This window comes from Hakea prostrata, chromosome 3, assembly GCF_041222555.1.
Source record: "Hakea prostrata isolate BN-2017 chromosome 3, UWA_Hpros_2, whole genome shotgun sequence".
Classification (NCBI taxonomy): domain Eukaryota; kingdom Viridiplantae; phylum Streptophyta; class Magnoliopsida; order Proteales; family Proteaceae; genus Hakea; species Hakea prostrata.
In genome coordinates, this window is record NC_142602.1 from 50,585,046 (window position 1) to 50,600,721 (window position 15,676).

A 15,676-nucleotide genomic window follows, 5' to 3' on the forward strand; every position below is an offset into this window, starting at 1 on the left:
CTCTGTTGCAACTATCTCTTTACTCATTCCCTCTCTTTTCCTAAGGATCTAAAGCTTGGTGGATGATCTTCATCAAGATTATCACTCGCTTTTGAAGGAAAACTTGTATCCATTCTCTTTCCTTATTTAGATTGATGTTCTTCAGTCTTAGATCTATTTTTCTTGAAGATCTATGCATGCTTTTCACGATTTCTTTATCACAATTAGTGATCCATCATCCTATTGTTCTTGTCCATGATTTTTACTATGAATTCTTCAAGAACCATGATTGATCTAATTATGGTAACTTTTTGTTTCCTAATTTGTAACTTGAAGACTTGATATGATTAGTGTTTTGAAGTCCTCTGTATACTAGTATACTACCATTGTAGTTTCCCCCTTGTTTAGTACCCTTTTGAACCACCAAATTCGGTTTTATATTCTAAAATCTCTGATTTTGAAGGCCACTGTCTCTGTTGGTCGATTGAGGCAGTAGACCGATTCAATCAACCAATGAGGACAGTAACCTCATATTTGGTCTGTTTTAGATGTTTTGATATCTTTCCTTTTAGGTATCTTTCCTAATATGTTATATATACTTGTTTAGGACTTTCTTCCCAAGTTTAGTCAAGGTCTTACTTGATTCCCTAAGATCCTTTGTGAGCTATATAAGGTTAGGATGGTTATTTCCTTAATTACATAGATTGCATGAATCTAGTTTCTATATTTGAATCTCCTTGATTTATTTCCTTAATTAGATTCTTACACTGATATACTACTAATGCAACTACTTTGAATTATAGTAGCATTACTTGATTATGACAATTGATTCATGTATGATTTACTTACCAATTATATGCAAGTTGTATGTTGTTATTGATTTCTTTCCATATAAGAAGTTACCATATATGTGACATGATGGATTTATGTTTGTGAATGATTAAGTATGGTTTGGAAAGGAGAGGTGTCCTTTTGACACTTCTATCCTTGGACAACTACAGGAATATTATGGGATGTTTCCGGAGATGCCCTTTGGACACCTTCCTAAACTATTGGATGACATATTTAGGGCTATCTAGTAGTGTTTGGCTAGGATGTCCCATTATGTCAGACCCTAATTGGAGGGCTATTGAGATCGAACGACCCGTGGTAGCAATGGGGATTCATGGGCGCTCAAGACCGGTAACCAATCCGTGAGAGAATAGGAATCACATTGTGGGGGCCATTTATTGGTAGGGTTGCATGTGGATAGACTTGGGCTCACAGGCACTCAAGACCGGTAACCAACCCGTGAGGGGACGTGAGAGCTTCTTATTTACCATATGTGGATGACCTATAGGGTTGATGAGTCCATAGTCAGGGACTATGAGGACTCTAGTGTGAAGGATGCCGGAAAGGATCGCCGGGGGCGAGGAATGGACGTATCTAGATCTGACTTGATGTATCTAAGTAGGAGACTTGCATTTGGCTAGGCTTTGACCCTGACATGCGCCAGTACTTAGACCAATGGTGATGTGAGAGTGTGGTGACTTAACCTGTCACATCCTCCCAGCCGGTACCCTATCTGGCATACCCGAGAGTGTGATCCACAGCCCGAAGATCAGGTATCGAGTAATCAACCTCCCACATAAACAATAACATAATCATGAACAATAACAATAAAAGTGCGGAAGATAAACCATAGATCCAATAAGGAAAGAATGAATCATAAATAAATCAGAGTACTAGATATAATCAGAGTGTCAAAAACAGATATGTAAAGTGAGGCAAAATCCCACTCTACAACCAGCGGAAAAGTAGCTCTAAAAGAGAATAAACTAGACAAGATCTAATCCCAGTAGCAAGTACAATGGGTAACTAAATTGTTCTCCACTTTATAGACAACATCCTTATAAGTATAAATCTCATAAATGGCACAAGGACGCTTCCACTCAATGGTCGGACTAAGCATCGTACGGAGCATAACCACTCGCGGAATCTTCAGTGTAATTGTTGTAACCGCAATCACCTTCCCCGGAGATATGCCTCTTCGCCTTACGCTTCTTCATAGGGACCGTCATAATACTCAGTACCTGCAAAATAGTCTAACAAACATTATACAATAAAGGAATGAGTTTCAAAGAAACTCAGTAAGGCAGTTAAATCCATAATAACATAAATGGCGGGATTTCGAACAAACATAAATGCAATATGATATGAGACAAGCAATGAATGAATGAATCTAACTCTATGTATGCTGGTCTCTATTGGCAGACATGCTTTAAGTCATAGCACCGTACTTCTTTAGGAAGGTCACAATCACTCATCATCAGTTGGTAATGGGTCCGGCATCCCTCGGGACATTCCATGGCTGGGGGTATAGGTCACCACTCTCTCACATCACCATTGGTCTAAGTACCGGCGCATGTCAGGGTTAAAACCTAGCCAAATGCAAGTCTTCTACTTAGTTACATCAAGTCAGATCCAGATACGTCCATTCCTCGTCCCTGACGATCCTTTCCGGTATCCTTCACACTAGAGTCCTCATAGTCCCTGACTACGGACTCATCAACCCTATTGATCATCCACATATGGTAAACGGGAAGCTCTCACGTCCTCTCACGGGTTGGTTACCGGTCTTAAGCGCCCGTGAGCCCAAGTCTAACCATATGCAACCCTACCAATAAATGGCCCCCACAATGTGATTCCTGTCCTCTCACGGGTTGGTTACCGGTCTTGAGCGCCCATGAATCCCCATTGCTACCACGGGTCGTTCGGTCTCAATACCCCTCCGATTAGGGTCTGACATAACAGGACATCCTAGCCAAACACTACTAGACAATCCTAGATATGTCATCCAACAGTTTAGGAAGGTGTCCAGAGGGCATCTCCGGAAACATCCCATAATATTCCCGTAGTAGTCCAAGGACAGAAGTGTCAAAAGGACACCTCTCCTTTCCAAACCATACTTAAGCATACCCATGCATCAATTCATATCATCACATATATGGTAACTTCATATATGGAAAGAAATCAATAATTGCAATCACCTTGTATATAATTTGGTAAGTAAATCATACATGAGTCAATTCAATATGATTAAGTAATGCTACTGATATCAAAGTTATGCAACAGTAGTATATCATTGCAAGAATCTAATTAAGGAAACAACTTAACAAGATTCTAATATAGAAACTAAGATATGCAATTTATGTTGTTAAAGAAGTAACCATCCTTACCTTTTATAACTCGCAAAGGAATCCTAAGAAATCAAGTAAGATCTTGGCAAACTTGAGAAGAAGGTCCTAAACAAGTGCATACAACTTATTAGGAAAGATCCCTAATAGGAAGGATACCAAAACATCCAAAACAGACCAATTCTGGAGTTGCTGTACTCATTGGTCGAGTGGATTGGTCGACTGGTCTAGTCGACCAATCAGTCGACCAATGCAGACAGTAGCCTAAAAAAACAGAGTTTTAAGATATGAAATCCGAATTTGGTGGTTCAAAAGGGTACTACTCAAGGGGTAAACTACATCAGTAGTATTCCAACATATAGGGGACCTCAAAACACTAATCCAATCAAGCCATCAAGATCCAAATTAGGAAACAAAAAGTTACCATAATTAGATCAACCATGGATCTTGAAGAATTCTAGATAGAAATCAAAGACAAGAACAATAGGAGGATGGATCATTGCTTCAGGTAAAGATATCATGAAAAGCATACTTAGATCTTCAAGGAAATAGGCTTAAAAGCATAAATCTAAATAAGGAAACAAAACCTACCATATATGTAACTATCATGATTCATGAAGAACACATAGTATGGTAAAAGAGAACAACTAGAGATTGATAGATCATGGATCATGAAAAGAAAACACAGCATTTGACTACTAACATGATCAATATAGAAGATCCAAGGAGATCAGAATTCAAATAAGAAGTTAAACAAAGATTAGATCATGGTTTGATCATGATTCCTTCAAAAGCTTGCAATGATCATGGTTAAGATCATTGTTCTAGCCATTAATCCTTAGGATGATCATGAGAGACAAGTCCAGAGATGTTTGCAACAGAGAATGCAGCATCTCCTCTACTGTCTCAACTCAAAAAGGAAAGAAAAACAGAGATGGAGGAGAAGAAGAGAGTATAGACATACCTTTTGATGCAAAAGGAAGAGTTTCGACGAAGATCCGTCAAGAAAATCACCAAGGATGCAAGGGAGATGACTTGCAGAGGTCTTTGGTTCGTTCCAAAGAGTTTGGAGGTAGCAAATACGAAGTAGACTCGAGATTGGACTTAAATAGAGCAAGAAAAACCTAATTGCCAAAGACAGCACTCATTGGTCGAGTGGATTGGTCGACTGGTCCAGTCGACCAATCAGTCGACCAATGCTGACAGCAATTCCAAAACAGGGAATTGAAGACCCAGATCAAATCCAATCCTAAAGGGGTTTTGCACACATGTCAAGTGACTTACCTAATAGGTAGAAATGCCTTCAAACCATGATAGAGAGCACTCAAAGTCCATCAACTAATCCGATCTTCATCAAGATTCAGTTTCCATAAATAGAACTTCATCATCAACTCTCATGGATTCAAAGCCAGACACCAAGTCCTACACTGGGATGGCCCAAAGCTGACTTCTTACTTTACTACGGGTCACAGGACCTACAAATAACAAGGTTTCCGGGTCAAGGTTAGGGCTGGGTTTCACATAACCCCCAGTCATGGAATGTTCCGAGGGATGCCGGACCCACTACCAAAAGGCGTTGTGTGATGAGACCTTCCTAAAGAAGTATGGTGCTATGACTTAAAGCATGTCTGCCAATAGAGACCAGCATACATGGAGTTAGAATCATATTGCATCATGTGTTTTATATCATATAGCATTTTACTCTGTTTTGAAATCCTGCTATTTATATTGTTATGGAAAACTCACTCCTTTTTGTACAATATCTTTTGTTAGACTACTTTACAGGTACTGATGACTACGAAGGTCAATATGAGGAAGCGCAAACTGAAGGGGCGTACTTCATGCAAGGTGCTGGCAATCATGAAGATTACATTGAGGATTCCTTAAGTGGTCTTACTTGTTACCAGGATTAGCCCTACTGTGGAGTGGGAACGTCTGAGCATCATTGATGAACTCTATGTTTATGAAGATGTTCTTTATAAAGTATAATAGACTTTAGTTTAGTTTGTTATATCTTTCTTTCTTATCTAAGAACCAGATGTAATCTTTCTTTTGACTTATGATCTACTTTCCGCTGGTTGTAGAGTGGGATTCCGTCTCACTTTACTTATTGATCTAGACATTTTGATTGTCTTTTATACTCTAATCGGTGGCAAACAAGAATAATATGGTGGATCGTAACAGAAGATTTTATGGGCTTGCTCCATACCCTGCACATACATATTAGCCTAGGGGTGCTAGCACTAATTTAGCTCTGGATTGAGTTATGGGTCGAACAGTGGACCGGTACATCCGGCTGTGGGAAGTCATGCTACTTGATTTATATGTGCTAACCCTACTCAGTAGCGAGTAATCAGAGACCTGTAGTTCCAACCCCAATAGCTTCAGTAGGCACCAGAGATGTTACTTGCTTCACTTGTGGAAAAGAAGGCCACTATTCTCGTAACTGCACTCATTGACTTAATCCTTAGATGTTAGCTATGACAAGACTAGCACAGAATCCTCCAGCTGGGAAAGTCTTTAGTGTCTCTGGCACTTAACTTGAGTCCGATCATGATGTGGTCACAGGTATTATTCCAGTATCATCTATCTCCGCATTTGTACTATTTGACACTGGTGTATCTTATTCATTCATTGCATCTTCATTTTTGAGTCGTATCCCTGTAATACTTGAGAAGTTGGAAAAGGGACTTATTATTAGTACTTCTACCAGGTTTGTTGTGAGATTAGATGAGGTGGTAAAATCTTGTCCAGTGACCATAGCTAATAGAAACTTGGAAGCTTGGTTAGTGAAGCTAGATATGAAAGACTTTGATGTGATACGTGGAATGTATTGGCTAACGAAGCATCGGGCTGTTATCTTATGCTCTGATACCAATTCTGTCACACCCCACCCATCGGTATCGGTTCTACCCGACAACACGTTGGTGCAATCCTGAGTCACAAGATCTATAGTTTAGCCATCAATGATAATAAATACACATAATAATAAATCAAGAGCAAAAATATTCCAATAATTGAATAAAAAGGGAAATACATATGTCCAATGTAAAAAAATGAAGGAATCAAAGGAACGAATAAAGTAAATGTGTCCAAAAAGGAATCTCAACAGAAGTAGAAGAAATCAATTTTTAAGTGTTTTGTTATTCTTTCTCAAGGGCGGTACATTTTTCCTCAAATTTCTCGATGAATTGAGTCAAATGTAACAACTCCCGTAATTCTAACCTAGGATCCATATTGCAGGTTTGAGTACCCGAAGTTCCATCTGGAATAAGTTGTGGACTATTCGGATTGAAGCCTATGATCCATACCCTGAGCCAATGGATTTGGATTCTGCCGATAAAGAACCTGTCATATTGGGAACCCAATGAAGATCTAGTAGAAATCCTGATGGACTGGGAAAATGGATCTCTAGCCTGAGTCAAGTTGAGTTTGAAGATGTTTGTGATCGAGGTAAGAAACCCCCCACATGTTGGTTGAGGTTAGGTTAGTGTTGGGGATCAACCGGTTGAGCAAAACACCCAAGTATTGAAACATACTAGGGGCGGTTGCTTAAGCCGGTTGATTGACCCAACCAACTGCCCCAAGTGATCGGCCAAGTCCAATTGTGGGGTTAAACCCTAATTTTGCTCCGACCCTCTATAAATAACCATCCACGACTTAATTTCGTATTATTTTAATTGTGAGTGAACGTACTCACCTTATAATCAATTCGTAAAATCCAAAGAAAGAGGTTAGAGCATAAGTGTCAATGGTGGGTTAGTAGGGCGGTTAAAAGCCCAGACTCCCATGGGGAGGTCTTGGGTTCGCATCCATTCGGCGACGTTTAATTTCCAGTATTAAAAAAAGCACCAGTACCAAAAAAAAAAAAAGAGGTTAGAGCATAAGTCCAAAATCACCAAAATAACCCAAACAAACAAGTATAGAACATAACGATCGAACCCTAACGATCAAAGACGAAACGGAGGCAAAACATAGCAAAGTTGCTATCCTGGCACCTTTGGTCGCTTGGGGCGACCAAGCATGCTGTGTACGGATAGCAAACTCCGAAATTGGTCGAAAACTCATCGTTCGAGTTCAAAACACTCCGAAATTATTAGGAAATTTCCAAAATAACATATAAAGATTATTTATGAAGATCTAATAAATCACATAATAGGCTTGATCCGTGGATTCTCACGGAAAGATTAGAATGAATGGGGATCCATTCTAAAGATAGAAAAATATAAAATAGTAGATCATGGTTATAAAACAACCTAGGAGCATATCTAACATAGTTTAGAAATCAAACAACTCAAGTAAGAATAAATCATGGTCTTCATGCTAGGTTAAACACCAAAATCACATCGTGTTGTCCATGGAAAGAATAGAGTGAATGGGATTCACTCTAGACTATGAGGATTAGAGATTAGGTTATTACAGTAGTGTAAGACCTTTCTCACAATCAAAACGAAGAGTTGAAATAATAGAGATAGTAGATCAATAGAGTATAGATGCGAATACTTACCTTGTAGAAGGAGATTCAATGGAGGAATCTCTCACGGATGTTTAGGATCAACCTTGGCCTTGAGGAGGAAGCTCTAGGGTTCTTTTCACGTTCTCTAATAGCTAAAAGGCAAAGTGGTATGAATTAGATCGAAGTTTGAATATATAGAGCTTCAAAAACCTAATTTTCCCCCAAAAGAGACAATTCTATCCCTGGCCAGCTTTGGTCACCTGGGGTGACCAAGGCAGTGGCTTAAGGTCAATTGCTGAATTTTTGTTCTCAGAAGCCAAATTCACCACTTTGGTCCTCTACCAACTTAAGAAAGGGTCTTACCTAATTTCATAGGACCTTCCGAAGGTGTTAACATTGTACTCAAAGTCCATTTCCCAAGTCCATCTTCATTCAAGTTACATCTTCTCTCAAAGTCATTTAGGGTTTCTATAATATGATCTTCATTATCAACCTCCATTGGTTTTAGGTCAAAGCCAATGGGTTCAAATGAGAGGGTCCATAGTTGTCTCCTACCTTGACTTCGAGTCTTCGGACGTACAATATAGATTTCCAGATTAGGATTTGTGAGGGATTTCACAAGGCATGAGGAAAGGTATTTGGACCACATGTAATGTGTTACTTTATGACTTTGAATTGGGTTTAGAATCTCCGACATGTGCCATTACTCAAATCAATGGTTGTGGTGAGAGAGTGTGGACCTAAACCCCAACTATGGTTGATGATGAGACCTAATCCCAATGCCACAGAGAACCCAAAAGATGGCTTGTCGTGAGGGAGAGCGACGAGACCTACCTAGAGGAGAGTTGGTGAATATCTTAAAGCATGTTTGCCTAGATTTTGTGGATTTTCTTTATTTTTTTTTAGATACCTTTGCAAAAATAGGAGAAATTCCCTATTCAAAGAAGAACCCCACTGAAGAGATACTGGAGGGGCCAATGGGAACTAGTTATGATGAACACGAAGCTTCATGTAGATGCATGGAGTGCTTTTACGGGGCCCATTGGTGGGAATAGAGCTTTAGTTATTCATTGCTGGGATAAGGGAACGGAGGAGGGTCTTATAATTCCTTTCATAGAGAAATTTGAAGAGCAATACCCTAAAAAACTAAAAGATAACTGTAAACCATAATGAGACATTTGTTTTGCTTCAACTGATACTTTCCAGTTGTTTTATTCAATATTCATTCTCGGGATTTTAGAACCTTTACCTCCTTAATTTATTATTGAGCTTTTCATTTTGCTCTTGATTATGAGAATTGTGTCTTCTATATTACTGATAGTGTAACTGAGATCTTGTGGCTGTGGATCACACCCAAGGGTTGTCGAAGTGGATCCAATACCATCATGTGGGGTGTGACACCTATTGTGGCAACACCTCAGATTTTGGAAGTAGCATCAACCTCAGTCATACTCCTAGGGCAACTTGTAGGGTCAGTTGTTGTTACGCATGATATATCTCGGTCTTTTAATTCTCAAAAGCCTTCAATGGAAGAGGAGAATAGTATATATATTTCTGAAAATCAGTTTTCTAATGAGCTTTCAGTTGAGCATATGCTTGAGGTTGTAAGTCAAATTGGTAAGGAGACTTCTGAACTGGTAGTGGATCTCTTGCAGCCTAATGAGGTTCAAATGGTGGCTGACTTGGCAGTTCAGGTGGGGAAAGTTCAATAGCATAGGAGAAAGGAACTCAAGTGATTCCAGGGGCAACAACTCAACCCATACCTACAAGGGTATGTTATGAATCTAAAGGGGCTGGTCGTGCTGTTTCTTCTAGAGGTCGTGGGAGAAAAAAGGGGCAGCGGAGGCTTTTGAATTGGCATCGGATGTAGTAGTGGCAATGGGTGGATAGCAAGAATTGGTAGATCCATCTGTGAATCCACATGGATGCTTCAAGCAATGGATAATCACCTATCATAAGGCAATGCCGTGTAGGGACTGGAGTGAACTTGGCCAGTGGAGAGGTGGATTTGAACAACCGTTTTTCATCACGAAGATTCTACAACAGAACATTTGAGGGATGAAGAAAGAAGTAGTTGGCAGAGCTTTGGGGCTGTTCTGCGGCAACATATTCTAGAGATTTTTTATATAGTGGCCATGATAGAATTAATCGGTGCTCCTCTACTAGTTTTTAATCATCTAGGGTATGTTAATTAAATTTTTGTGAATAACCGTGTAGAGGGGATTCCTAATCTTTGGGTTTTTTGGTGGCAAGAAATTGCTTTTCTAGTGATTTAGTCTAGCTCTGACCAATTTTTAGCTATGGAAGTGCAATGGCATGATAAAATTTTGGGTAGGGTGTGTTCATGCTAACTGTTTAAAAAAAAAAACTTTTCGTTTCTATGGGAGGATCTACACTGAATCATTTCAAGTGGGAGGGCTTGGTGTGTATTAGAGACTTTAATGCTGCCTTCTTGTCGGGTCCTAGGAGATTAAACAGTGCATCTGTAGCAAGGGAGAAGGTGGTGGCACTGACGGTGGCAGTGGAAGACGTTGGTGTGAATGGTGACCAAGGTTTGAGCAACAAGGGACAATTGGGTTCGAAGGGGACTCTTGCTACAACAGAGTCTCAATGCATTGAGACTCCTATTTTTTCGTAGTCTTTTCCAGCTCAGAAGCCATCGGATGAGACTCTAGTCCGCGATGGGGAGTTTAATCAGGAAGTGAGTTCAATTTTCCTTCTTTTTTTTATTATTTTATTTTTTTATTTTTATTTAAAAAAATCGATGGAAGACAATGTTGTGGATGGTGCACAAGGTTCTTGTAACAAGTGGAAGTTGGGTATGGAGGGGACTTTGGCTACAATAGAGTCTCAATCGGTTGAAACTCCTATAATTTCTCATTCATTTCCATCTCAGAAGTCGTCGGATGATATCTTGGTTTAGGATGGGGAGTTTGATCAAGAGGTGAGTTTGAAATGTTTAAATTTTTAATTTAAAAATCCCATGGATGAGTATAAGGTGCCTGAGTCGTTCTGTGAGTCATTTGGGGACTTTGGGAAAGTTGACATTTTGTGGACTTTCAATTTGAAGGCTTTGAAAATCAAATTGAAAATTCTACGGATGAGGGGTGTGAGGGGTGGAAATGTAGTGGACTACTCTCAAGGTGAATGATTTGAAGTTCAAAAAGTTAATGTGGTGGATGGGGGATGTGTGAGAGTTGGAAATGTAGTGCTCTCAAGAGAAGGTCTTGAAATTCAAAATGAGAATCCAAAATGAATTTGACTCTCGATATGAAGGATGTAAATTTCAAACTGATAATTTGGTGGATGGGGTATGTGTTGAAGTGGGCCATCCCTAGTGGATGATGATGATCGTGAGTTGGTGGAGGATCTCCCGAATAATCAACCCAAACAACGGACTTGGTCAAGTCTTATGAGGTTGCCCTTGCATTTTCAGTGGCTGCTACTTGTCTGAAGAGAGCTGGGGTGAATTATGCATTGAAGAGAGAAAGTTGTGGAACTTTCAATGGACAAGGTCGGGGTTGAAGGCATTGCCCAACAAGTTGATTTCAGGGAAGGTGCAATGTGCTCTTGTTGATGGTCGTTTGGTTGTAGCTCATAGGAAGTTGGTGAAGGTGAACAATACAATACTCGATTTGCCTATGATTACTTGATTTGTAATTGTCTGATGGTATTCAAAAATCAAGATTTCATTTTGGTTTGGAGACTTTGATTTGTAATTTTTTGGGAGATTTTATACTTTGATGCATAACCCTCGATCAGTCTTGGATTTTTTTCTCCTTATTAATAAATTTAATCTTTTAATTGGAAAAGAAGAAAAAAGAATTCAAAGAGAAGAAACAGTGTATATTTTCCACATAAAATTTACTAGTGGAGATTTTCTCAATTCAGCTTCGCTAATTCACCTTTATAGCCCTCACAAATTTTTATGAAAGTAGATTTCATATTCGTGTGGGTGTGGCTGTATTAGTAGAGGGGTAGCCGCAGAAGGAACTAGAGCCTAGACTCAATATTTTTGGTGTAAAATTCAAGTGCGTGGATATCACCAACCTTGCGCGCCACCCCCGGCGCTCAAAGGAAAAAGGGAAATTTCTATCTGAGAATTCATCGTTTACTGCTTCTCTTTGGAATTAGGAATTCCGAGAAGTTAGCCACGAAGATGATATGCATCTCCGTCTAAGTTCATTTTTGAAATTCTCTAACTTAAAGCAATTTGATCCGTTATCGTCAACCAGTGCGAATATAAGGTCTTTAGTTCAAAATGGGCTTTATTCGGAAGCCCTGCAATTGTACTCCAGTAGTAGAGCGTCATCGCTTTCTGCTCAGAAACCTGGTAAATTCATCTTTCCTTCTCTCCTCAAGGCCTGTGCTGCCCTTTCGGATTACTTCCATGGAAGCAAGATCCATGCCACCATCATCTGTATGGGTTTCCAATCTGATGCCTACGTCGCGAGCTCGCTCATCAAAATGTATGTTAAATGTGGGTCTCTTGAAAATGCGGTCAAGGTGTTTGTTTTAATCTCTGAATGTGAGGATTTTGCAAAGGATGTCACCCTTTGGAATTCCATCATTGATGGGTATTTTGAGTATGGATTAATCCATGATGCTTTACATCAATTTCGCCAAATGCAATCATTAGGTGTCAGGCCGGATGCATACTCCCTGAGTATTGTCCTTCAAATCTGCAGTAAATCATGTAATCTTGTGGGAGGAAGGCAGATTCATTCCTATGTTATCAAACAATTACTTGATGGGGATCCTTACTTGGAGACAGCATTGATTGACATGTATGCAAAATGTTGTCAACCAATGGACTCATGGCGAGTGTTTGATGGAGTGGAGGATAAGAGCAATGATGTTCCATGGAATGCAGTAATTTGTGGGTTTTGTGAGAATGGAATGTGGGAGAAGAGCTTGGAGTTTTTTGTAATGATGACCGGTGAGAATTGCAAACTTGGGTCAGCAACATTCGCAAGTGTGTTGACAGCATGTGCTCATGGAGAAGATACCGATTTTGGCAGGGCAGTTCACTGCAAAGTAATTAAGATAGGTCTTGAATGGGATCCTTACGTTTATTCTTCTCTCCTCAGCATGTATGCCAGGGGTAGGACCATAGAAGATGCACGGAAAGTTTTTGACCAGAAATCTAATAAAGAAACCGAATTGTGGAATGCTATGATCTCAGGTTATGTTTTTAATAATTGTGTTGAACCGGCTTTGGATGTTTTCACTAACATGAGGTTTTCTGGGCTAGCACCGGATTCCTTCACGATCTCTAGTGTGTTGGCAGCTTGTCATTTGCTTGATTTACATGATTTTGGAAGGAGTGTCCATGGGGAATCAATCAAAAGACCTCTCCTGGATAATATGGCTGTCCAAAGTGCACTGCTGACATTTTATGTAAAATGTGGAAACACTGAGGATGCTAATTCTGTTTTTAATGAAATGGAGCGAAGAGATGTTGTTTCTTGGGGGTCCATGATATCTGGACTATGCCAAAATGTGAATTTCAAGGAAGCTCTGAACTTGTTCAAGGCAATGAAGGCTGAAGGACAGAGACCAGATCCCATGCTAATGGGAAGCATCATTAATGCTTCTGTGGGGCTCCAGAATTTAGAACTGGGTTGTGGTTTCCATGGTATTGTCCTCAAAAGTGGAATGGGTTTGGATGCCTTTGTTGGTTGTAATCTGATAGAAATGTATGCCAAATTTGGTTTGCCAGAGATTTCTGGGAATGTATTTTTGGAACTGCCACAAAAGAATTTGGTGTGTTGGAATTCAATGATCTCCTGCTACATTTGGAATGGTCTTCCAGAGCAGTCAATCAATCTTTTGCCACAATTGGTTCAGCATGGTTTGGCCCCAGACTCTGTTACCATTACAAATATCCTTGTTGCTATCTCTGCAGTAGCAGCATTACTAAAAGGAAAATCTGTGCATGCATACCAGATTAGAAATGAGATAGAGATAGATCTACAAGCAGGAAATGCTCTAATAGATATGTATATGAAGTGTGGATGCTTAAAGTATGCATGGGAAGTGTTTGAAAACATGCCTGAAAGAAATGTAGTGACATGGAATTCAATGATTTCTGGATATGGATCTCATGGAGAGTGCATGAATGCAGTTGCATTATTTGATGAGATGCAAGGGTTGGGAGTAGTACCAGACGATATCACATTTCTTGCCTTGATTTCTTCCTGCAGTCATTCAGGTTTTATTGAGAAAGGTTTCAATATATTCCAATCAATGACAAGAGATTATGGCATTGAACCTAGATTGGAACATTATGTGAATTTGATTGACCTATGGGGTCGCTCTGGACATTTAGCTGAGGCTTATAGTTTCATCCAAAGCATGCCTATTGTACCAGACAAGAGTGTTTGGTTGTGTTTGTTACATGCCTGTCGTGTTCATCGCAACGTTGAACTTGCAGAATTAGCCGCTCATAACTTACTAAATATGGATCCTGATAGAGGCAGCAATTATATTCAGTTGTTAAATTTGTATGGAGAAGCAGCATTGTGGGACAAGGCAGCAAATTTAAGGGTGTCAATGAAAGATAAAGGATTGAAGAAGCATCCGGGGTATAGCTGGATTGAGGTGAGGAGTAAAGTTGATGTTTTCTACTCAGGGGATTCATCTTCCCCAAGGGTAGTTGAGATTTATGATACATTAAGGACTCTCAGAACAAACATGAGAAGGGAAACTGGTACTGATGAAATCCTTGCTTGACTAATGGGCAAAAGCAAATAAGGAGAATCAAAGATTGAGGTTGGATCCATGGTGCTTTCAATTAATATTCTCAAATTGCCTCAGTGGGCTCTGTTTGTGCGTAAGTCTTTGGGGTTAGGTTTGCCCTTTTGGAATAAGCAACTAGAACAAGTATAATGCTTGTTGTCACAGGAATGGACTTAGTCTGTAATCTCGCTGAAGGCATTTATTTCCTTCAAGTGACATCGCTGCACATAAAAGTGAGGCGTATGAAATGGCACCATCATGCTAGATCAGGCATTCAGAAGTAAACCCACTGGTCACCTGGATGAGAAATGAAATGATAATAAGATGAATGTGCTTACCTAGTTCTTTTTAACTGGTACAAATGTTTGAGTTGGATTGAAAAATGAAAATTATTCAGAAATTATGAGCTTCAAACCTAATAGTATTCTGACAAGGTTGTTAAAACGGGCATAAAAACATAAAACAAAATAAAAAGGTAAGTTTCAGGTAACCCTCAATTTAGATAACAAAATATGATGTTCCACCCCTATTTTGGAACAATATCAAGCACACCCTCAAAAACTAAGAGAATAAACCTTAAACATGAAAGAGAAAAGAAGAAGAAGAAAAAACACTTTATTCTTTATACACTCTTTGTTAACCCATCTTAATTTACTATTTCCTTTTCTTTCTTTCTTTTTTGGTCTAAAAACTTAATTTTAATAGTAATTTAAGGGGATTACTCAAACTTACTTTTATTATTTCTTTTTTTATTTTTTATGCAAGAGTAGTTTTGGAATTATGAATGATAATAGTGTTGTAAGTTTTTTTTTTTTTTTTCCTTTGCTGCTAAAAGGTCATTTACAATATGTGAAAAAAGTGAAACTACATCAATATTATTAGAGCATCCTCTTCAAGTCCAAGGTTGATTCCAAGCACCCAAGCAAAGTTCACCATTGCTTCTTCTTCTACAAGGTTAGTATTCAATCCTATAATTCATTGATTTATCCTCTCTACTGTTCCTTCTATTTGTTTTGATTGTGAGGAAAATCTTACACTACTGTAAGGCCTAGTTTCTGATCCTCATAGTCTTAGAGTGAATTCGCAGTCACTATACTCTTTCCTTAAACCATATGGTGTATTTTCAATGATTTGATCTAGCATGAAACTATGATTTATTCTTACTGTAGTTATATGATTCTAATTTATGTTAGATCTGTTCCTAGGTTGTTTTCTATGCATGATCTACTGTTCTCTTACCTTTAAAATGAATCCCCATTCATTCTAGCCTTTCCGTGAGAATCCGCGGATTAAGCCTACTAGGTGATTTTCCACCAAAAAAAAA

At 39.1% G+C, this 15,676-nt stretch overlaps 1 protein-coding gene and 1 pseudogene across 1 annotated transcript in view; both read left to right on the forward strand.

Moving 5' to 3' along the window:
* LOC149022418 (two-component response regulator ARR9-like) overlaps positions 1-9,323 on the forward strand; it is a 40,968-nt gene extending 31,645 nt beyond the window's left edge. The window contains exon 6 of the mRNA XM_089147620.1: positions 8,933-9,323. Coding sequence (XP_089003746.1) covers positions 8,933-9,323 — 391 coding nt within the window. The remainder of the gene's footprint in view (positions 1-8,932) is intronic.
* A 2,265-nt stretch (positions 9,324-11,588) lies between these two features.
* Positions 11,589-14,388, forward strand: LOC149022419 (pentatricopeptide repeat-containing protein At2g40720 pseudogene; annotated as a pseudogene).
* Positions 14,389-15,676: the final 1,288 nt, after the last annotated feature.